At 37.0% G+C, this 22,500-nt stretch overlaps 4 protein-coding genes and 1 pseudogene across 4 annotated transcripts in view; 3 read left to right on the plus strand and 2 right to left on the minus strand.

The window, feature by feature from the left end:
• LOC122333553 overlaps window positions 1–1,536 on the plus strand; it is an 11,318-nt pseudogene extending 9,782 nt beyond the window's left edge.
• A 56-nt stretch (window positions 1,537–1,592) lies between these two features.
• On the minus strand, window positions 1,593–5,948 carry LOC122333552 (BRCA2 and CDKN1A interacting protein). The gene is made up of 7 exons (XM_043231235.1): window positions 5,746–5,948; window positions 5,554–5,628; window positions 5,334–5,414; window positions 4,398–4,487; window positions 4,102–4,289; window positions 2,495–2,660; window positions 1,593–1,911 (listed from the first exon to the last, which is right to left on the minus strand). Exons 1-7 carry the CDS (start codon window positions 5,875–5,877, stop codon window positions 1,741–1,743), a joined length of 903 nt encoding a protein of 300 aa, XP_043087170.1. The 5' UTR covers window positions 5,878–5,948; the 3' UTR covers window positions 1,593–1,740.
• Window positions 5,949–6,933: 985 nt separating this feature from the next.
• Window positions 6,934–13,207, plus strand: wbp2 (WW domain binding protein 2). The gene is made up of 8 exons (XM_043231161.1): window positions 6,934–7,084; window positions 8,488–8,596; window positions 8,773–8,908; window positions 9,924–10,016; window positions 10,097–10,246; window positions 10,329–10,448; window positions 10,526–10,602; window positions 11,562–13,207. Exons 1-8 carry the CDS (start codon window positions 7,026–7,028, stop codon window positions 11,607–11,609), a joined length of 792 nt encoding a protein of 263 aa, XP_043087096.1. The 5' UTR covers window positions 6,934–7,025; the 3' UTR covers window positions 11,610–13,207.
• Window positions 13,208–15,129: 1,922 nt separating this feature from the next.
• trim65 (tripartite motif containing 65) lies at window positions 15,130–19,488 on the minus strand. The gene is made up of 7 exons (XM_043231162.1): window positions 19,362–19,488; window positions 18,215–18,637; window positions 17,922–18,017; window positions 17,256–17,486; window positions 16,783–16,951; window positions 16,169–16,258; window positions 15,130–16,087 (listed from the first exon to the last, which is right to left on the minus strand). The coding sequence occupies exons 2-7, from the start codon at window positions 18,623–18,625 to the stop codon at window positions 15,543–15,545; spliced, it is 1,542 nt and encodes a 513-aa protein (XP_043087097.1). The 5' UTR covers window positions 18,626–18,637; window positions 19,362–19,488; the 3' UTR covers window positions 15,130–15,542.
• Window positions 19,489–19,499: 11 nt separating this feature from the next.
• mrpl38 (mitochondrial ribosomal protein L38) overlaps window positions 19,500–22,500 on the plus strand; it is a 5,172-nt gene continuing 2,171 nt past the window's right edge. Inside the window, exons 1-5 of the mRNA XM_043231163.1 lie at window positions 19,500–19,628; window positions 20,484–20,669; window positions 20,773–20,904; window positions 21,643–21,845; window positions 21,932–22,004. Of these exons, the coding sequence (XP_043087098.1) occupies window positions 19,541–19,628; window positions 20,484–20,669; window positions 20,773–20,904; window positions 21,643–21,845; window positions 21,932–22,004 (682 nt within the window). The 5' untranslated portion in view covers window positions 19,500–19,540. The remainder of the gene's footprint in view (window positions 19,629–20,483; window positions 20,670–20,772; window positions 20,905–21,642; window positions 21,846–21,931; window positions 22,005–22,500) is intronic.

Below are 22,500 nucleotides of genomic sequence, written 5' to 3' on the forward strand. Positions count from 1 at the left end.
GTATATATGTGTGTGTATGTTAGTTAGTTTCATTTATAAATAATTTTTTTATTTTACCTTTTTGAGCTGTATTCATTTATTTTTATTCATTCATTCTTTTCTCTGAGGTCTACATATAATCGTTATTAGTGGACCTCAGAGAAATTAATTTATTCAATCATTGAGGACTGTGACGGTCCGTTTATGTTAGCAAAAGTTTCATTTTGTATAATTTAAAAATGTTTATACAGATACTGAAATAATTTATAATGCGTATACCGTAAACAGCTGACTATACACAACACAAGTACATTACACAATAACTGAGAAGAAACTTTTAATTCAGTTCAGTCGGTTTGAAAGTGTTTAGTGAAGCTGTCATGTGTCTCAGATCGCCAGAGACGTGGACGGTTCGGGAATTACTTCATGCTGCTGAACAAGCACGTGGCTCAGGTCCACCGTCTGTCGGGTTACGGAGCGAAAGCTCATAAGCTGGGTCTGCCGGAGTGGGTTCTGTTCCACGAGTACAACCTCTCCGACAACAACTGCATCCGCACCGTCACACACATCTCCCCGCAGGCGTAAGTGTGTGTGTGTGTCCTGCTCTCACAATACAGAGCTTTTCAGATCCACAGGATTACAGCAGATCAGCTGCTGCTCACATTCACTATCATTACATTCATTCACTTAGCAGATACAAACACTACCATTATTAACATTATGAGGAATCTATCAGATCCAGAATAGAATACAAGCCTTACAATTAACCATTGATCCTATATAGGCGTGTATTTATATATGCATAAATATACACAATACACAAAGTATATTTTCTAATATACATTTAGAAAATATGTATGTCTATATGCATGTATATGTATATATGTATGTGTGTGTGTATATATATATATATACACACACGTACATACGCATATGTATACATTATAATATATATATATATAACTTAGTTTTTATTTTAGCATTTTTCAAATGTTTGAAAAAAAAATTAAATATTTTCCATTTAATCATCCGAGTTAAATGAAACATCTCTTATGCTTGCAAGGACTGCATTTATTTTATATTGCCATTTAAGAACCGTTTTGTATCTGAATATAGTGTAAAATTGCATATATTCATGTGAAAGCTGTATTTTCAACCTCGATACCCCTTTCTTCAGTGTCACGTGATCGTTCACAATTGATTTGCTCCTCAAGGATTATAATTAATGCAAAAAAAACATTGTGCTGCTTCATGTTTTTAGTCAGGGTTTGACATTTCCGCGACTAAAGTTCAAAAGAACTATACTTAACATCATAAATGTCATTTCTGATCAATTTAGTTCATCCTTTCCTCTCGTTTCAGCTTTCTTCAGCTGGCTCCGCAGTATTTCTTCTGTAATCTGCCACCTAGTGAAAGTAAAGAGATCCTGCAGCACATCCTGGACAGCGACAGGACGGGGAACACAAGAACCAAACCTCTACCGACCGCGCCAGAAACAAAGACGGACACGGCCGAAGCCGAATCACACGAGCGATGCGTCTTACAGTGACCTCATGAAGTCAGACCCGTGTAAATAGTGTTTTTGTATTGTTACGCTTCAACAGACGCTCGAGTCCCGTTTGGGTTGTTTATTTTGTGGGTAATTTCAATGGATTATGTACAGAAATAAATGATTTCACTGGTTTGGGGCGATTTGGTGTCGGACTGTTTTTATACATGGTGCCTTAAACGTCTCTTTTCTAGAACAAGAAGAGTTCAGAGTCAGACGGTGAGATATTCAGTCATTTTATCCATGATGGCTCCCATCTTGTCCATCGGGATCACCATCACCGTACGGAACGGTCTCATGGGTACGTCGTCGTAAGACCACTTTCCCGTCGCACACGAATCGGCCTCGTCCTGAACGCAGTAGCTGAACTTCAGCGTGGCTTGCTGTCAAACAAGAAAAGGTGTTTAAGGTCGAGCCAAAACACTACTATTATTTTTCTGCAGTTACACTTAGGTTTCATATGGACCGTGACAACTAATAACAAAGATTAGAAAATCTCTATAAATTGGTTTGTTTGTTTTTTTATAAAGTGAACAACTAAAAGTAACAAATTTAAAGTGGGGTTATTAGACTTAAAAATTATTTTTTTTTTTTTTTTTAAATCAAAAATAAGAAATTTTGCTAGTTTAAAAAAATTATAAAATTACAAAAACATTATGCAATTTTTAATTTATAACAAAAATGTACAGAATTTCAAAAGCAATTAAAAATATTGTTACATTTATACTTCAGTTAGCTGCCAAATGCAATTGAAATAATTAAAACCTATGTAGACAAAATAAAAGACAAACTTTAAAATAAATGTTTAAGTATACATTAATAATACTTAATTCTGCATTTCATATATGGAAAAAATACATATTTTTATAAAAAAATCACTGCATTCACAATTAACTTTTGTGTTAAAAAAATGGTAAAATGTCAGTTTTGTGGACACTTCAGTAAAAGTGGTGAAGTTGAGCTGACCTCATAGAAGAACTCCTCCTCGTCGTTCACAAACAGCAGCTCTTCTTTGGGTTGAGCTGGGCCAGATATGCTCTTCTTGGCTGGTTTGCAGGTTTTACTGATCATCAGGCAGAACTGGCATTTACCGCTGGGTTTATTGGTCCTTTGTGCCTCGGCCATTTCCTTCCTGTGACACCAGAAAGCATGAACACCATCAATACCTGCGCCACCACGCTTCTCAAACTCAGATCCATCTCCAACCGGCTCGGAGTGTTTTGGGAAATGACTGTTTGATTGCTGCGACACTTTATTCAGTGTTTTCAGGGATTGTGGGATGTGAAGTGGCTCATCTCTGTGTGGTGTTGTGTGCACTGACCCACATTAGAGACACTGTTATATAAGATCCTTCTAAACCCAGGAGATGGATTTAGCGCTCGCCGGTGAGTAACGCTGACAGACTTTCTTTTCCTGCGTCTTCCAGCAGGAGGACAGTAATTCTCTTCAATCAGTCACAGTGAACAAACTTTAAGAAAGTGTGACGTCTGCTGCTTAATGTTTTGATTTCTTCAACTGATCATGCACTCGTTATTTTTTTAAAACTACTTCTTAAAATCCTTATCAGTGACCCTTTTTAAGACTAAAATAACATATGCACAAATTAAAAAAATATAAATATATAAATGTATATATATATATATATATATATAAATAAAATATTAAAACTAATATTCAAAATATATATTTTTAATTTATATTCATGTAATTTTAACGCTGTAATAAAAATTTGAATATCAAAGTAAATTAAATCAACGATAAATCTTTCCTAATTCGTTTTTAATAAAGATAAGTTTTTTTTATGTCAGTTCAGGTTTAAGTAACAAATGTTTTTGTGAGCTATAATAACCCTGCCAAAAAAAAAAATCCAAATAAGCCAAAACTGATCAGAACATTAAAAAAATTTTTTTTTTTTTTTGCATGTAGTGCCTTGCCTTATGTAATTTTTACCATGTGACCGTTGAATGCTCGAATCTGATTGGCTGACGAAAATTATGCAATTATTTTCAGGGAACCGCACAGAAAACGTAATTCAAAGCAGCGCATACATATATACACTAATGTTATTAATGTAGTTTTTAATGGACGCTCGTATTTACCGTGAGGCAAAAGAAGTTAGAATAAAAGATAAAGTAAAATTCGTAGCATTTAAATAAGTTCTGTTGGTGTAGAGTTTAGGATAAACCTGAGCGACTACTCTTTACTTTATGGAGACCTTACGAACTGCTAGCTGCTTCGGGCTTTACGAACAAGTAGTTTAGTACAAGTTAAGTTACCAGCTAGTATTTACTAAGCCTTTAATGTGGACTTTCTAATTTAAGGAAAAACTTATGAATGGTTGGTGTAACCCTACCCAGAAGTCAACTGTCCACAGCAGCCCTTAAGATAATTATCACACACACATAACCTTGAAATATATCTGATCGATGTTGAGGTGTGGCCACCGTAGTATAATCAGAATCATTGACTCAGGGCTGTTGAATAATTAGGAAAATAATAAGTTAAAGCCAATTCTGTAAGTCTGCCTCCCGCTCTCTGACTCCCTCTGCTGGTAAGGAACGCTGAACACTCACTGAAGTTGTTTGTGCATGGGCAGGGCGATCTGTGGCGGGACGTTGACGAATCTCTCGCTCAGCAGCAGGCCGACAGAGTGTCCGTTACCCAGCAGCAGCTGCTCGAGCCGCTCCTGAACATCCGGGGAGCTGCTCTTAGCACACTGCTCTAGGATCATGTCCTTCAGCTTCTCCAGACACTCCACACCCTGATCGACACACACACACACACACAGACACAGACGGCGGCGGCGATGAGACACCGTCCAGAGACGCAAACAAACTACTCATCGGTGTTGATCGTGTGCTTCAGAAACCTGTCTCTCGGTGAGGTTCACCATGCTGATGAGTCCAAACACCTCGTCCGGGTCGCCCTCGTCATCACTGTCCTCTGGTACCTCCGCTTGCTGGAGTAAAAAAAAAAAATAAATACTCAAAAACATTAAATTAAAATATTGTAATTAAGGACATACACCATAATCCATATGCCCATTATGTTTAATATATTACTATATGGTGATTATTATTATACTTTAGGACAGGAGTTAATTTTTTTTTTAATACAATAAACCCTAAATATATTAACCTTATACAGAGAACCCTTGTGATATATTTTTAAATATATTTATTTATTTTCGAGTACAAAAATATGCAATTTGCAATATGCACTTACTGCATATTATAAACGTGAGAATATATTTAGCATATTAGATTTTTTCCTAACCATTGCTGCAATGTAATGTTTGGGATTTATTTTGTTTGTTTACATTTTTTTGTTATTTCTATTAATTGCATTTTATTCATTAATTTATTATGTTAATTTTGTTAATTATTTAAACATTATTTTATACATTTCTGTTTAGCACTCCTTGTGACTCCTGTTTTAAAGAAAAAATACTTTTTTTTTTTTAAAGGTGTGCTTACATCTAATAATATACTGAAACATACAAGTCACAAAATGAAAGGTTTTTTTTTTGTATATATAAAAAATAAAACTATTATTTAAGTCTCTCAAGGTTTTTGCTTTTCTCCTAAGCTTTAAAGTGGTCTGATATTTGACCACTAACTTAACTTATTTACACAATCTAGCCACTTTTCATACTTATGTCCATTACTATTAATAATTAGCTATTATTATGATGGCTATCCGTATAAGTTAATGTACAATGCAGATACACTAACATTAAAACAATACTATAAAAAAATTAATAAACCTTTTTTTAAAGTATCAAACTAAATATACTATTCCTCACCCTGATGACACTGCCAATGTGATTCTGCTGGATGATAATGTCAGTCAGATCTGATGTGTTTACATGAGACTTCAGGAACAGCTGGAAATACAAAAACATAGGAGTGAAAATATAATTTAAAAATATTATTGGCGCTTTTATATCTCTGTTGACGTGCAAAACAGGCAGTTTACGTTATATCTGTAAGTTCAGCGCGATGCAAACGTGAATGCCTCTGTACCTGTTGCAGAAGGGTTTTAATGCCATGAAAGTCGTTGTCAGATATCGTGTGTGCTTCAAAGTCCACGATAACCTCCTAAACGCAAATCAAAACACGTGTGTAGTAACAAAACGACGTGTTTCAACGCAGAGCCAGCACGGCCTGCACATCACGACAGTATTGGCTGCAATAACAGTTGAAATCGCAACCTACCTCGTTCATTTCTTCTTCTGAATTTTCACTGTCCTCGTCGCCAGAGTCCTCCAGGCCCTCGTCCGAGCTTTCATCGCTGTCTTGAGGGTTTTGTCCCGTTTCAATAGCTCGCCTCTTCGCAGACGAAGCCATGCCGCTCCACTACAGCACGCAGGAAACAGAAAAAGAGTTCACGCAGAGCGACGTTCTGCGTTATCCACATGGTAGGAAACTGAGGAGTCTTATCGGCCATGTCGGCTCACAGTCGGACGTAGAGGTATACGCACAATAGCTCCTGGCACAAGATCCAAAATGGCGTCCTTTTCAGATGACTATCTTTGGGAAACAGCAGATACCATATTTTTCACAGGGGTGCTGCTTAAAAAAATATTTATTATTTAGCGGTGCAACGGATTCAAGTTCCAAACAACCATGTTCTGCCCTACATGAAAATAGAAATATTATTTAACGTGGTTTTAAAGGTTACTTAAGCATTATGTCATGTTACAAAATAAAAGTCGTTGCTGGCTCTTGGTTGCACATTGCGTTGGATGTAATGCATTACCCGTAATACTTAATCTAACAGTGTTTTATTTTTACAAGACAGATAGATATATTCTTTAAAATTTTCTAATTGCTCAAATTATTCTTGAAATGGCCAAAAAAGGCCAAAAAAGGAAGGGAAGGCTACACAATAAAATAAATAATAATAATAATAATAATAATAATAATATATATATATATATATATATATATATATATATATATATATATATATATATATATATATATATTAAACATTTTTATTTTATTTGTAATTTTTTAAAATAACTTTATCTTAAAGATTTAAGTGATTATTCTTATTTTTATTACTTTGATTTTAAATACAATTTCTATACAAAATAGAAATAGTATATATATATATATATATATATATATATATATATATATATATATATATATATATATATATATATATATATATATTATTTATTTTATTGTGTAGCCTTCCCTTCCTTTTTTGGCCTTTTTTGGTCATTTATATAATTTAGAATAATTTGATCAATTAGAAAATTTTAAAGAATATATCTATCTGTCTTGTAAAAATAAAACACTGTTAGATTAAGATGACTCTCCTTTGATTAAATAGGTATTTATTTGTTATTTGAGAAGGTTCGGGAAATATCGCTCGTTGACGTCACCGGGGCGTGGCTTATGTCGGAAGTGCAGGTGGATCTTTTAGAGTTGCGCTCGTAGCATGTTGAGCGTTAATTTCACACAATAACAGACAGATATCAACCATGGCCCTCAACAACAATCATTCCGAATCTGGAGGTGTTATCATCAACAACAGCGAAAGGTAATATCGCAAAATCAGACTCTTTGATTAATATATATATTTTTATTGTTATTATATAAAGCCAGTACTGTCCTATTTCTGACTTAACGGGTTTGTTCAAATCGCCCATATTATGTAATTCATTTTTTGTGTTATTCTATGTGCGTTTTTCTATTGACATGATAAGAATAGTACAGTCTACAGTGTCATGTGTTGAATAACATCGCGCGAACCGTTAGATCACACCCATTTTATTCATGTGTATGTATTCAGACCGTCTGCCTTTTATGCGTTTGTTTGAAGCGACGTTATGTTTACACGCTGTAAACGCAGCCCATATTCAGTCACGTAACTTATTATCTTTTAAAAACGTGGATCTTGCGCAGCTTTCAGGATCCTACTATGGCGAAGCGTGCGCTATGAATAATAATTCAGTCATGCTCAAGTTGCTTGGAAACCTTCCTGCAGCGCTCGGTCACGTAGCCTTATTAATATTCGTGACGCTAATTCGCCTGTCAGCCAATCAGCTAGAGCCGTTGGACGTTACGTCGTTAATATTAATGAGCCGTGCCGTGGCCGTAGTAGGATTCGCGTTTGTGCCGTGAAAGGCTGCGTTGGTCGCAGTAGGTCAGCAATAATCTTCTTACGCTTCTGCTAAAAGAATCGACGTGCTCTTAAGAAGAATGCTCTTAAAGTTTCACAATAGATGATCTCATTACACAACTGATAAAGACTGAAAGTGATGACTCCAGCAATGACATCATATCTCTTAACATATCAACAAACCATTAACAACAATGACCAATAATTATACAAGTACCCAAATAGATTTGATACCATCTGATACTGTCTTTTTATTATTAGATTCTTTTTATTTCTACATTGCATTATCTAGTACATTTATAGGCTATATTATTCACACAATAATAAATCCTCAACAATGTTTATTATTATTTCTTGTGTTTTTATTCTTATTCTTAATGACTTAATTTACAGTCATTAATATTTTTATGTATTTTGTTACTCTTAGTTGTAACTTACATTTTATAATTACAAAAATAATAATTGTTTAATATATTTTTATATCATAAAAAGTACTGTAATTTATATTATGCTAATAAAAACAATCATAATAAATTACAAATAAATTATAAAATAATACATTCTAGCTCTTACATTTTTATATTATTATAAATAATGGTTAATAATTCAAATATGAATATTTTATCGTTGTTAGAGTTAGGGGCTGGGTTCTAATATATTATTATATGCTCTTAAAACTACAGCTTTCTTTGACGCTGGTATTCTTTACAACTATAAACAACAGTCTTTGTTTCTTGTCAGCGGTGGCAAAGCTAGCTTTGTTCATTATGTGTTGGCACAGAATGTGCTGACTGTAATAAACCAAATCTGTTTTCCTACAGTGTCTTGATGTCATATGAGAATGTGGAGCTGGTGTTCAGTGACGCAGAGCGCTTGCCAGAAGCCTTTAGAAAAAGCAAGAAGGGAAGCATCTACCTGACACCTTACAGGGTACGTAATACTGGAGGAGGAGTTGTATCGTCAACTTCTTTTTAATGATGATAAGGACAGAGCAAGGTAGCAATTACGCAATAAATGTAGGGCTTGATATTTCTAAGACCTTGTCCGATTCCTGATTGGTCAATAAATATGTTCATCGTTTGCTGCTTGTGTGGTTTGATCTATAGGTGATCTTCTTGACTAAAGCGAAGGACCCCCTGCAGTCGTTCATGATGCCGTTTTATCTCATGAAGGGCTGTGAGGTCAAGCAGCCGGTTCTTGGTGCCAACTACATCAAGGGCACGATCAGCGCCGAGCCTGGAGGTAAAACACAGAGCCTAAATTTAATACTGCAGCTGTGACGAGAGAAAGAGCAATGAGGGAATAAACCAGATCACGGGCCAAAACCACCGCCCTAACCCATGTTGTTCGTTGCGAAATAAAATATAAAAATTAAATGATTCGAAAAAATAGAAACGTGTAAGTGCTTTTCTAAATGTATTAATTAGTAGGCTACAAATAATGCTAAAATAACACAGGCCGTGAACCACATGAAACAGTCAAAATATCTCAAATTATTGTTGTGTCTGCTCGCTTTTTAGTAAAATTGTATAAACGTGCAAAAATATTGCATATTGACGTATAAAAACATTTTTTGTGACGTCTATTGTTCGATGAATTCGTATCTTTGAATTGTTTATTTTGGAACTTTTTCACAAAATTATTCAAATAATTGTAACAATAAATTAGTTTTTATATCATGTTATTAATTCGAAACAATTTGCAGGCCTTTAATATAATAATGCATGCTATATATAATATTTGACCTTGAACAACAAAACCGGTCGTAAGGGTCAATTTCTTTCAATTGAGATGTATACATCACATGGAAGCTGAACAAATAAGCTTTTCATTGTTTGTTAGGACAAAACTATATTTGTAACAGCTATTTGAAAATCTGAGGCTGTAAAAACATCAAAATATTGAGAATATCGCCTTTAAAGTTGTTTAAATGAAGTTCTTAGCGATGCATATTAAGTTTTTGATAGATTTACAAAATGTCTTAAACGGATCTTTACTTAACATACTAAAGCTAAAAATTGATAATCATACATTAAGCCATTAGCCAAAGTCCTATTATCAATGTAATTTTGGCTATTGCTGCAAGTACACCCACGTTAATTTAAGTCACATATACATTCATGTTAAAAACCAGCAATATTAACAGTATTCATTTTTGCATTGCAAGTTTTCATCTGAATACTCTAGTCCTTGAAAGAAAGTAAATGAAGAATCAAGGTGCTTGTGGATCTAAAGCATGTTTTCATCGCTGCCTCAGGTGGCTGGGAAGGATCTGCAACCTTCAAGTTGATTTTTCTCGCCGGAGGAGCGATTGAGTTTGGACAGTACATGCTACAGGTGGCAGCACAGGGTACGTTTGTGCTCAATCAGTTTTAAAAATCTCATTTTTTAAAAATATATTTATGTAAATTCCATTCCCATGCCTTTCAGCATCCAGAGGGCAACCGGTGACTGTTAATTACGGCTGTCCTTACATGGCGAACGGGGCGTATGCTTACCCTCCTCCTCCTCCTGCTAACGGCATGTATTCGGCCGCACCTCCTCCTCCTGGATACGCCTACCCCGGACCTCCTCCTCCAGGTCAGGCTCACTGCTAGACAGTGCTGAGCTAACCCTCTCCCTAACCCGGTATTCAAACGCTGCGGTTATTTGTGTCCTGTAGGTGGATTTTACCCCAACCCTTCTGGCTTTGACGGACCAGCAGCCTACATGCCTCCTCCTCCGTACACAGCTCCGATGAACCACGCTCCTCCGGACCCGGACCTGCCCAGAACACCCGCAGGTATAAACCTTTATAGCTGTTTTACTGGTTATCTCCGACAGACCGTTCATATAACTGATTGTATTCGTGTATTCTAGCCGAAGCAAAGGCAGCTGAAGCTGCAGCCAGTTCAAGCGCGTCTACGTTTGCTACGACACGGGTCTACATGCCCGAGGTGAGTTAACCAACCTGTTAACCACGTTCAACTTAATTAACAAAGTTTATACGTAACCAGGCCCAACCTGTTAACCAAATAGATGTATAGCAGAATTCCTATGTTAAATGTGTTAAAGGCCAAGTATATCCTGCTAACAATGTCTATATGTAACCAAGTTAAACTTGTTAAGCACCATATACAACCAGGTCCAACTTGTTAAGCAGTTCTTGTGTAAGAAAGTTCAATCTTTAAAGTTCAAGTCCCATTAACAAACTTTATATTTACGCAGTTTCAACCTGTTGACAAAGCCCAGTTAAACTAGTCTATTATATCCAAACTGTTAACCAAGTATACTGTATTATGTTAACAAAATCAATATACTGTAAAAGTCTATATATAACCAGATTCAACTTGTTAACTAGGTCTTTCCTGTTATCAAAGTCCATTTACAACCAAGTTCGACTTGTTAACCACGTATATCCTGTTAACCAAGTCCATAACCCATTCCAACCTGTTAACCAGTTTAATAGTTCATATGTAGCGAAATGAAATGTGTAAAAGTCTATATATTACCAGGTCTAAGTTCATCTAGTATCAAATTCCAAATACAGTATAAGTTCCTATGGCATAACCAAGTTAAACATGTTAAAGGTTTATATTGCTAGGTCCAACTTGTTAACCACACTGTTCTGTTAACAATGTCTATGTAACCAAGTTAAATCTGTTAAAGTCCACATAACCAGTAACCAGGTCCAAGTACATCCAGTTAACATCTATTTGCAACCAAATTCAGTTTGTCAGCCATGTGTGTTATAAGTCTTTATATAACCATGTTCAACCAGTTAACCAGCCATGTGTTAAAGTCGATATATAACCTGGCCAGCCTCTTAGTCAAGTCCAGTCTTGAACTGCATCAAAGCAAATACCAAAAAAACGCCATTTATGTAATAATTTGAGAAAACGTTTTTCTTCTGAAGGACAAGCCTCCACCCTACTCCCCACCTGAAGACAAGAAGAACCAGTAGACGTGTCTGCAGCGAGCACACATCCTCTCCTCTCTCTCCATACCCTTCATCTCATCCTCTCTTCCCCTCACCATCTCCAGTTAATCGGCCGGCGAGGCTGCTCGCAGTGACCGGGGGCTCCGGCAGGGCTCTGCATTACCATGACCTGGTCTGTATAGAGGGACGAGAGAGACGCGTGAATAAAACGACTTTAATCAATTCACAGCTGGTGAATGAGAGGGACCGACTGTTAGCTTTCTAACCGACAGTAAATGATTGAGCTTTTCTAAATTTGAAGATTAGTATATTTAAGAGATGTTTATGAGTGATTTTGTATAGATCGATCGAACGAGGTTTGAAGCACATCGCTAGTCGCGCGAGAGTTGAGGCCCAAACACACCGGAGCGCCGTTCACGTCAAGAGCGCTTCCGGTCGTCGTTTTAATCTCGACTGCTGCATCCAACGTTATTAGATGGAAGATCACTGGTTGCCGCAACTCACCCGTTACACGACACTCAAGCAGTCGCTTAAATCTGCCTTTGAAAAGAAAAGACTTACGGAAGCTTAGCTGCTGCAGATCCAATGCAAACGCTCTTTACCGCACATTCCGTCAAATACATCCCTTAAAATGAAACTGTACCATGCCTCGGGCCATCCAAGACCATCAGGACAGATTTGGAGAAATGTAGCATTGCAGCAACAAATGGTTCCTCTGCAGTGAATGGGTGCCGTCAGAATGGGTCCAAACACAATATCACAATAATCCACAGCACTCCAGTCTATCAGTTAACGTCTTTTGAAGTGAAAAAAGCGGTGTTTGTAAGAAACAATGTACCATTGCTTCTGGCTCATATCCATAATTTATAATAACGCCTTTTCCGGTGAAGAAGACTTTCCTCTATTGTCTCTCACATCAAAATACAAAAGAAGTTGTTTCGGCTTGTAAACGGCGCTTGATCTGTATGTATTTCTGTAAGTAACAAAATTGCATTTGTTAAAACTTTAACCGATGGACTGTGCTGTGGATTATTGTGATGTTTTTATCAGCTGACGGCACCCATTCACTGCGGTGAGCGAGTGATGGAATGCTACGTTTTTCTCCAAACTCATCTTCATCTTGGACGGAGAATATTTCCAGCATTGTTTATTTTTAGGTCAACTGTTCCTTACACGCTACACGTCCATTTTATACAACGGTTCCGGTCCTTGAATCTGATTGGACGGGCTGATTGCTCTGCACAAGCAGCGCTCGATTCCACGTTGGCTTCTTTTGCAATCGTTTTCAATGCCGGAGCAAAAACCAAGTAATCAAAACAACCGAGCGCTGTCTAAAATCACCTTCGCAAACACTACACATGATGTATATCTGATGAAGCTCGTTTCAGACGTGTTCTGCAGCAGTGTGTACTAGTCTTGGCATCTCTGTAGCATGCAGCAGTTAGACTAAAGTTGCACTTTAACCCTACATGCACCTTCAGTCTCCTTGACAGAGTTTGTTAATTCTTTTCTCCCCCCCTTATTTATTTAATTATACATTTAATCAGTTCCGCATGACCTTGACTGTACTGTCTTATTTAAAGTGTATTTTATTAAAGTAAACCTGTACAAGTGGAACAATGCATTTCGTTTATGGACGTCTTGTGTTCAGTATTCACGTACACGATGACCAGGGCTTCGAAAGCAGACAGATATCAAGATGCGTTCACATTCACGGATAAAAAGTCTCTCAGGAGATTCAAAATAACTTCAATATTCCCAAAGGATGTGCTTTTCCAGGTTCCTCTTCACCCTTCCAGCCTCGATGGCTTGTGCAAATTAAATATATTCAAACAGTCTCCCAATATTAAGGACAATTCTGCCTTTCACTAGTTAGTGCATAAAGTCGGCTCAAAGAAATGAGCTCAGACCTCAAGTACGCTATAAAAGGAAGGATTTCATATAATCATGATCCCATGTTCAGATATAACGCACACAGTGTTCAACTTTTAGTGGCTCTTAATAGAAAGGCTATGTTCAGAATAGCATACTTACTATCTATAAAACACTACATCCCACAATGCAACATGCTCAATATTCCACTTGGGACTGGGAGCGATAAAATCTTTTTGGGTCAAATTCAACTAAAACTGCATTCATTTGCAGGGTTAGCACTTGCAAAATTAAATAAGAAACCTAAGGTGCTTACTGCAAAGTGTGCAAGTATGCTATTCTGAACAGAGCCAGGTTGAAATCGAATCTCATATCCACAGATGTCAATATCTGAAGTGTTAAAAGATACATTTGATGGACATTTCATCCACGATGTAGGTAAACTCTGTAAAAAATAATCGAAATACTGCTAAAACCGATACAGTAGAAATACGTACAAATACAAGTCACGGTTACATTGATCCTACGGCACGGAAAAAACAAGATGGAAAATGAACACAAAATACATGGTTGTTCTTCGAAACGGCAGGCGAACGGATCCGATTCTGAATATTTAAAAACTGCAAATGGGAGTCACATACCAGGAGTGGATACAGCAAAAAAATAACTTTGACCCCTCGAACACAACATAAAAACAAAGTGCACAGCTGGCCCTGGACACACAACGTCTTAAAAGCTCATGTAACCAGCCAGTATTTGGCCACAAGCAAGAATAGCAAATATTTAGGCCGGAAACACACTTTTATGAAGTACACAAATGCAGATGTTCTAATATGTAATTATTATTAATAAGAAGTCTCTTAGGCTGACTAAGGCTGCATTTATTTGATAAAAAATGCAGTAAAAACTAATGTTATTGCAAAAAAAGTTTTCTATAGGAATGTTTTGTAATGAAATTTATTTTTGTGATAAAAGCTGAATTTTCAGCATCACTACTCCAGTCTTCAGTCACATGATCCTTCAGAAATCATTCTAATATGCAGATGTATATGAATATATTGGGAGTTGTTGGGTTTAAGGGAGGTTTAAGTTGCCCAATGACCACATCCCAAATATACATATACCTAAAATACATATTTTACATTCACCGCTATGCAGATTGTTTAGAAACACAGCTACAATGCTTCCTGCCAGTGACCGTCCTTCACAAAACTTAATATCTACCACGGTTTTTATCATAGGTAGAATGCACATGACAATGTAATTTATGTAATATTTCAAACTTTTAACCCTCGCGAGAAAATCAACGTAACGGTTTAAAATCAGGCCAATTCAATGCAAAAATGTGGATCTGGCAACCCTGCATCCAACACGAGCTGCATCCCAGTGATTTAATACTCCACTAATTGATGCATGAAAATTATATTCAACGTGTTTGCGGGAGTGCCACCCTAGAGTATATGAAATATATTTATTAATAAGTTTAAGTAGAAATTGTCACAACGTTTCATATTACTGATCGCAAGAGACTTCTTTTTTTCAAACATTATTATATATGTGTGACCCTGGAGCACCAGACTTAAGTAGCACAGGTATATTTGTGATCAATTAACATTTTATATGTAAAATCATTAGGATATTAAGTAATATCTCATACGTTTCCTACCGTAAATATATCAAAGCATAATTTTTGATTAGTAATATGCATTGCTAAGAACTTCATTTGGGCAACTTTAAAGGCGATTTTGTCAGCATTTATATTTTTTTGCACCCTATTTTTTTTTTTGTTGTATTTCATCCCAATACTGTCCTAACAAACCGTACGCCAACGGAAAAGCTTAATTATCCAGCCTTCAGACGGCGCATAAATACACATTTCGCAAAACTGACAGGTTTTGTGGCCCAGGGTCACATACATGAGCATCTGCATTCATGCGCTTCTGTGAAGTGTATTTCGGCCCTCGCACAATTCTCCACAGACCAACCCGAGCCATCCCAGACCGGATCCCGAGCTCGTCAGGAAGGCCACGCGTCTCAGGTTCAGCCGCGGTAAGGGACACATCCGTTTCCCAGGATGGAGCCCGTTCACGCTCGCGGTTCACAGAGCGTGATGGTGACGCCCTTCCCGATCCAGCAGGCCGGGAGCAGCGCTTGCGTGAAGGCGCAGTGAAAAGCGTGCAGCCGGACCTGTCCCTCGCCGTAGTACGTCAGCGTCCCGGCCTCGTAGTCCAGCAGCATCCCGATGCGCAGCGGCTGAGCGTTCGGCTGCAGCTGAGCGGCGACGGACTCCTTGCAGCCGGCGTGCCACGCGCTCAGCTGCCTCTCGTCCAGCTGCAGGCTCCAGGACAGCTCGTTCATCCCCACCATGCAGCGCTTGCCCTTCTCCTTGCGCGGGATGTTGGGGTACGTCACGCCCACGTAGGCCCACGGTTTGGACACCTCCAGCTCCCAGTAGTGCTGGCCGTGAGTGAAGCTCTGGAAGCACAGCACCTGCCAGGTGTGGTCGAAGCGGGACTCGTCGGCCGGCACGGGGCGGGGCCCCGAGATCAGATGCTCCGCCCTCCTGTTGCTCTGGGAGAGCCGTAGGTGAGCGTTGGCTGTGCGAGGGTCGAAGGTCAGGTTGCAGCGGTCTGGATAAAGAGAACAATTATATCGGAGACTGAGAATAACAAAGAGGCGTGCTATCATGTGATGATATGATGGGAGCGTACAGGCGTTCAGTCCCTCTGTCTCGGCTGGATACGACGGTGTTGCAGGACTGGGAACAACGGCCAAAATTGGCCTTTTATCTTGAGGAGAGCCTACGAGAAAAACAGAAATATTAAGTATTATTAAAACCATTTCATTGCGATGATTATGACCGGTTAAATAAAATATAAATACATTTAATCTACTGATTTTTAATTTTGATTCAGATAAAGTAAATATTGATAAGTAAATAACTGATATTTTAAATGTAAACATCTTTATTAAAAATGTCCGTCACAATAAGGAACATTATTTTATCATTGCTTATTCAGATGTCAGAAATTAACAGAAAAATACATTATTTTTAGACAAAAATAGATCAACTTTATTTATAGTTTCATTGCAACATTAATGACTTAATAGGACCACTATTTTTTATTAAACTGGATTTTACCTTAAACATTGATTATGTATCAGCTCAGCACCCCGCAAACACATCTTTGTTTACCGACTGACTGATAAGCAAAATGCCTGGGCCCTGACTCATGGGAATTACAAAGTAGCAGCTAGTCCGACTGAAACTGCCGATTTCAGACAGCCGTGTTTGACGAAGACTGTCACTGTGGCCGTTCCTCACCCTCTTTATCCTGTCCTGCGGACACCTGAACGGCTCTCTCCAGATCCTCACACACCAGCTTGGACACGCGGGACAGGACGTCTGTGACGGGCGTCAGCTTCTCCTGCACGCTCACATGCACATCCACGGGAACGTCACCGAACTGTGGGACCTCTATGAACCTGGAGTCCTGCATCAGCACAAACATTACACCCATTCGCATCTGCATCGTTGTGACTGCAAATTAATTAATATTATTGTAAAAAAAAATACTGACAATAAAAAATAATATTTTCCCCTCCAAAACAATGCAAGCAATATCAACAGAAAGATTAAAAAACAATATAATAAGATTAATTAATATATAAATAATTTATTTAAAATGAATAAAATATATATTTTTGTAATAAATAGCATTTAATTAAATGTAATACAAAATAAAACAAAAACACTATAAATAAAACAGTAAAATAAATAAATAAAATAAAAGAGACCTTGATGAGCTGGCAGGGAGGGAGCGAGCACAGGCTGCTGATCTCCTCCTGAAGGGCAGCGAGCTGTGTTGCTCTCTCCTCCAGAACAGCCAGCCTCTCCTCAGCCTGGGACAGCGTCACTTCCTGCTGCTGCTCCAGAAAAAGCTCGGTCACTTCCTGTTTCTCTGCCAGTACCTTTATGAGCTGTGAGAACTTGGTGTTCACCCACTGAGACGTCTGCTGTAGTGATACCTGATACAGAACAACGCACATGCCGTGAGCGGTGATGCTTTCTAATATAAATCCTATTCACCAATACTATTCACTAATATACGCTGCCTGGCCAAAAACAAGTCGCTTAAGACCGTGTGATGATGTATTTATGTTTGATTCAGTTTGTGTGGGTATTTTCTCTAAAAAACATCCCAATACAAATGATGTGTAATATGTATTATATATGTATCGTTCAAGTCAGGTCCATTAAATAATATCAATATAATAACAAATACAACATTTAATTTTAAATAATGTGTTAAAATTAACATTAATAAATTCTAATACATTAAATAACGGCAATAAAAACATTTCTCCAGTTCATGTTTACTGATGTATTTTACGTATCGTAACAAACTGAAGCACACTGTAAAGCGTCCCTAATGAATAAGGTAACGACAAAAGATGTCTTGCCTTTGCTTTTTCCATGTTCTCCATGAGCTCCAAGCGGTTTCCCTCAGTGCTTTCCTGGTGGTTTTTTAACTTTGCACCCTTTTTCTTCAATTCTGCCTGCGCATACAATTTTTATATTAAAAAAACACATATACCATATATCACACAATGTGTTTTACTGGAAAACGAAAGAAAGAAAACATCTACAATGCTGTAAATTACTAGTCATTTATTTTTGCATCAAATTCTAATTGCTATAATGCAAATACATATTCCATTAACAACGATACGCTGTTTAAACTGTGCGGTATTACCTCTCTGTTCTTCCGTTCTTCTACCACCAACATTTTATCATGGCCCTTGCACTCGTTGACAGAGCACTCGTAGCAAACACACATGCTGTCGTTCCTGCAGTAGATGACCAGAGGTTTCTGGTGCCGCTCACAGATCTGCTCGGGCTCCGGCTCCGGCTCCGTGTGGACGCAGGCTCCTGTCTTGACCGGGCTGTGCTTGCTGATCTCCGTTAACATGGACAGAGACACGTTGCGGTTCAGCTCGGGCCTCGTGTCAAAGGTTTTTTTACAAAACGGACAGTGGAAGTCTTTGTCCCTGCCGTCCCAGTATTTGGAGATGCAGGCCTTGCAGAAGGTGTGACCGCACGGGATTGTCACCGGGCATTTGAACGGATCCAAGCAGATTGTGCACTGCACATGATCGTCCATCATAAATCTGGACACCTGAAAGTATGTAAAAAAAAAAAAAAAGTAATGTCAATGACAGCAGAACTTAAACTTTCACAGGGGCATGTTGTCACAGACAGACACATGCAGAGATAGATAGATAGATAGATAGATAGATAGATAGATAGATAGATAGATAGATAGATAGATAGATATAGATTAATAAATGTATTATAAAACAGACAGACAGATAGATAGATAGATAGATAGATAGATAAATAGATAGATAGATATAGATTAATAAATGTATTATAAAACAGACAGATAGATAGATAGATAGATAGATAAACATATAAAACAGATAGATAGATAGACAGACAGACGTATAGACAGATTAATAAACATATTATAAAACAGATGGATGGATAGATAGATTGATTAATAAATGTATTATAAAACAGATAGATATATTAATAAATGTATTATAAAACAGACAGATAGATAGATAGATAGATAGATAGATAGATAGATAGATAGATAGATAGATAGATAGAAGTATTTATGTTAAAGTGTAACGATGTATAATCTATAAACCGAAGAAAAACATCAGACTCATGAATTATAGTCATTAGTAATTCTTCGGTGAATTCAATTGATGAAAACACCGAGACAGTATTATAAACAAAATCCACCTGACCTTACATCACTACTAAACAACACCTGCTTTTAAAACCAAAGCGGCACATTTACCGATCGACTAACTCATTTCCTTAATACTCACTGGAATATTCACTCATCAGACGCGTAAAGACGTGAAATAATCCCGAGTCCGCGCCGCGGGTCTCTCCCCAGCGAATCTCGTCGCCTTCCTTACGCATGAACGCACAGACGCGATGACGAGTACGCACGTTGCGTCACGTGTCCCGTGTTGACGTCTCGCCGTTTCCGGAGCGGTTCATCATGGCGCTGCGCGGCGCGGCGTGTGTTCTGCTGCGGACGGCGGTGGACGCCGGGCTGAAGAGTCACGCGAGGGGTCTCCGGTCCACCGGTGAGCGGTGCTGGACGGTTTTTGTGTGAATGCGCGGTTTATCTGTTTTTTTCGGTTAAATAATCAATGGAGCTGTGCGCGCGAGCCTTCTGGTCTGGATGACCTTTACATGTACTTATTACATTCATCTGTCTAATTATTGTAATCATTATAATCAGTAAATAGATAATCTGTTTATTAGTCTGCATTTTCATTCTGTCCTTTATATGTTTTCCGCGTCTTTCTGAAGCACAGCTTGCTTTAAGTAACAGTTAAAGGTTCCTATCATTTTTTATTATTGTTTTTATTGCATTTATTCCCGTTTTAGTATTATATTAATTAATTCATTATTTTTTTTATTGTTATTGCATTTATTAGAGCATACATATTACAGCAGTATTATGTTTGTTGTTATTATTTGTATTTTCTTAAAGCAATTATTATTACCGACACATTTGTGCTACAACATTTTTATAATGTTGTTTTATAATTATATGTTATAATAATTATATTATTAAATTTATATTGCTACATTATTGATATTATTTAATTGTAATTGTTTAATATTACTGCTATTAAAAATTGAATTATTTTTGTTGATTTTATGTTAAATCAATGCAACATTGTTATTCATTTCATTCATTTATTATATTTATAAAAATGCAATGATAAATATTTATAATATATAATTGTTTTAGTTTCAATTATTTTTATATATATATATATATATATATATATATATATATATATTTTTTTTTTTTTTTAATATTAACAGAGTTTTAAAAACGCATGATTATCACATTCATTTTGTAAAATGTTTATAGTATTATTGATGTTGTTAAACTAATAATAAATCCTCTGCTGACTCTTTTGCAGCTGTTCTTGGTTACTGGTCTCCTCCTCAGGGTCCGATGCCTAATGAAGACATCGACTGCACTCAACTGGACTCTCTGGAGAAATATCGCAGTTATACTCGCTACGTGACAGCGGCAGAGGAGGCCGATCGGAAAGATGTTTGGTGGAAAACCTATAGGAAATACAGAGAGGAGGAGAAGAAAGAAGGTAAGTCATCACTGATGGACCGGAGCTGTGAAAACGGTCTCGTAGCTCACATGATCTATAATATCAGTGTGGCTCAGACAGTGTTGATTGTTTTTGTGGGCAGCTGTCAAGCCGGTCAACATCGGCCTCCCGTATCAGCGTCCCTCCAGGAAGACGCAGGTGAAGGAAAGGAAGAAGGTGGTGCTGGAGAACAAGAAGAACCCAGAGTTGGAAAGAGAGAATCGACTACGAACGTGTAAGTGCTTCCCATCGTGATCTTTTTTTTTATTATTTTATTATTATTTTTTATTATTTTTATTTATTATTATTATTATTATTATTATTATTATTATTTTAATTAATGTCTAGTGGAAATCTTGACATAAAATCTTCTTTTTGTAAGCTGTAGTTTTTCTTTTTATTTATTATACAACTAAGAAAAGCAAAAAACACCAACACTTCCTTGCCCTATTTCTTTTTCTGCCTATTCTGTTCTCTTTTGATTTATTATTATATGATTAAAAAAAGCTGACTTGCATATCACTGCTCTTTTGGTGATCGCTTCCTTAAGTCCCTTTAGATAAAAGCATCCGCTAAATGACTAAATGTAAAATCAACGACTGTTTATGACTGATGTTATAATCATGCAGTAAATGCAGTGACTCATCAAAGTTGCATTTAATGTCATAGAAGTAAATGAAAAAGCACATGTACAACAAAGAGCCTGTTTTTGCATTGTTGATATTTTAAGCACATTTTCCAACCAAATTCTTTTTGGGTTTTTTTTGTTTTTGAATTCAGGACAAACAAATAAACTCTATCCTAGTGTGTATTTTAATAGTACATCACAAATGCATAATTAAAATGCTGTAACAGTGCAAATTGTCCTATAATTCACTTTAATAGTAAATGTATACATTAGTGGGCTTAGTGTTACAGAAGCATCACACTATCAATAATTTAAGTTGGTGTTTTCTTATTTCCTGGCTCCCAGTCCGCATCCCCCTCGACAGAGTAAAGACGCAGTGGGAGCAGACGAACGGACCGTACCACATCCAGAGGCTCGCCGAACACTACGGGATATACCAGGACCTCTTTCCCATGGCGTACTTTGTGCCGCGGGTCATGCTGCGTGTGGCGTACGGAGAGGACGGCGGCGCCGCAGTGCATTATGGGAACCACCTAACACCGAGTCAGGTGAGGACTCGAGACGCGTCGCGACGGTTTCCGTTTGAAATCAAGAAAACTGACTTTGATTTGCGCCGTTTGTCTGAAATCCTCAGGCGGCACAAGCACCTCGGGTACATTTTGAAGCGGAAGAAAAATCTCTCTGGACGCTGCTGCTGACCAGCCCAGGTACGTCAACATTTTTACATCTTTATCTTTTAAATTACATTTTACGTCTAGACATCTGTATTACGTAATTCCAATGACAGTGTGTGAAAGTGTGTGTCCAAATGTGGTACACTTTAGTTTTGGTAAAACTATACTTTTGTTTATTTATTTATTTAATAAAAAATCGTATAAAAATACATGTAATTTAACTAGCTAAAATATTTTGAGAATTTGTTATAATTGTTTTTTATATACATGGTGGACAAAATTATAGTAGTATTTCCACCATTTAAAACAAAAAAAAAAAGCCAGTTATTTCTGTAAACTGATATCTTACAACACATTACAGCAAAAGATAGAAATAGAGAAGGATCAAAATCATTGAAAGAGTTAATATATATATATATATATATATATATATATATATATATATACACATACACACATATATATATATATATATATATATATATATATATATATATATATATATATATATATATATATATATACACAT

The sequence above is a fragment of the Puntigrus tetrazona genome, unplaced genomic scaffold (assembly GCF_018831695.1).
Source record: "Puntigrus tetrazona isolate hp1 unplaced genomic scaffold, ASM1883169v1 S000000283, whole genome shotgun sequence".
In the NCBI taxonomy this organism is placed as follows: domain Eukaryota; kingdom Metazoa; phylum Chordata; class Actinopteri; order Cypriniformes; family Cyprinidae; genus Puntigrus; species Puntigrus tetrazona.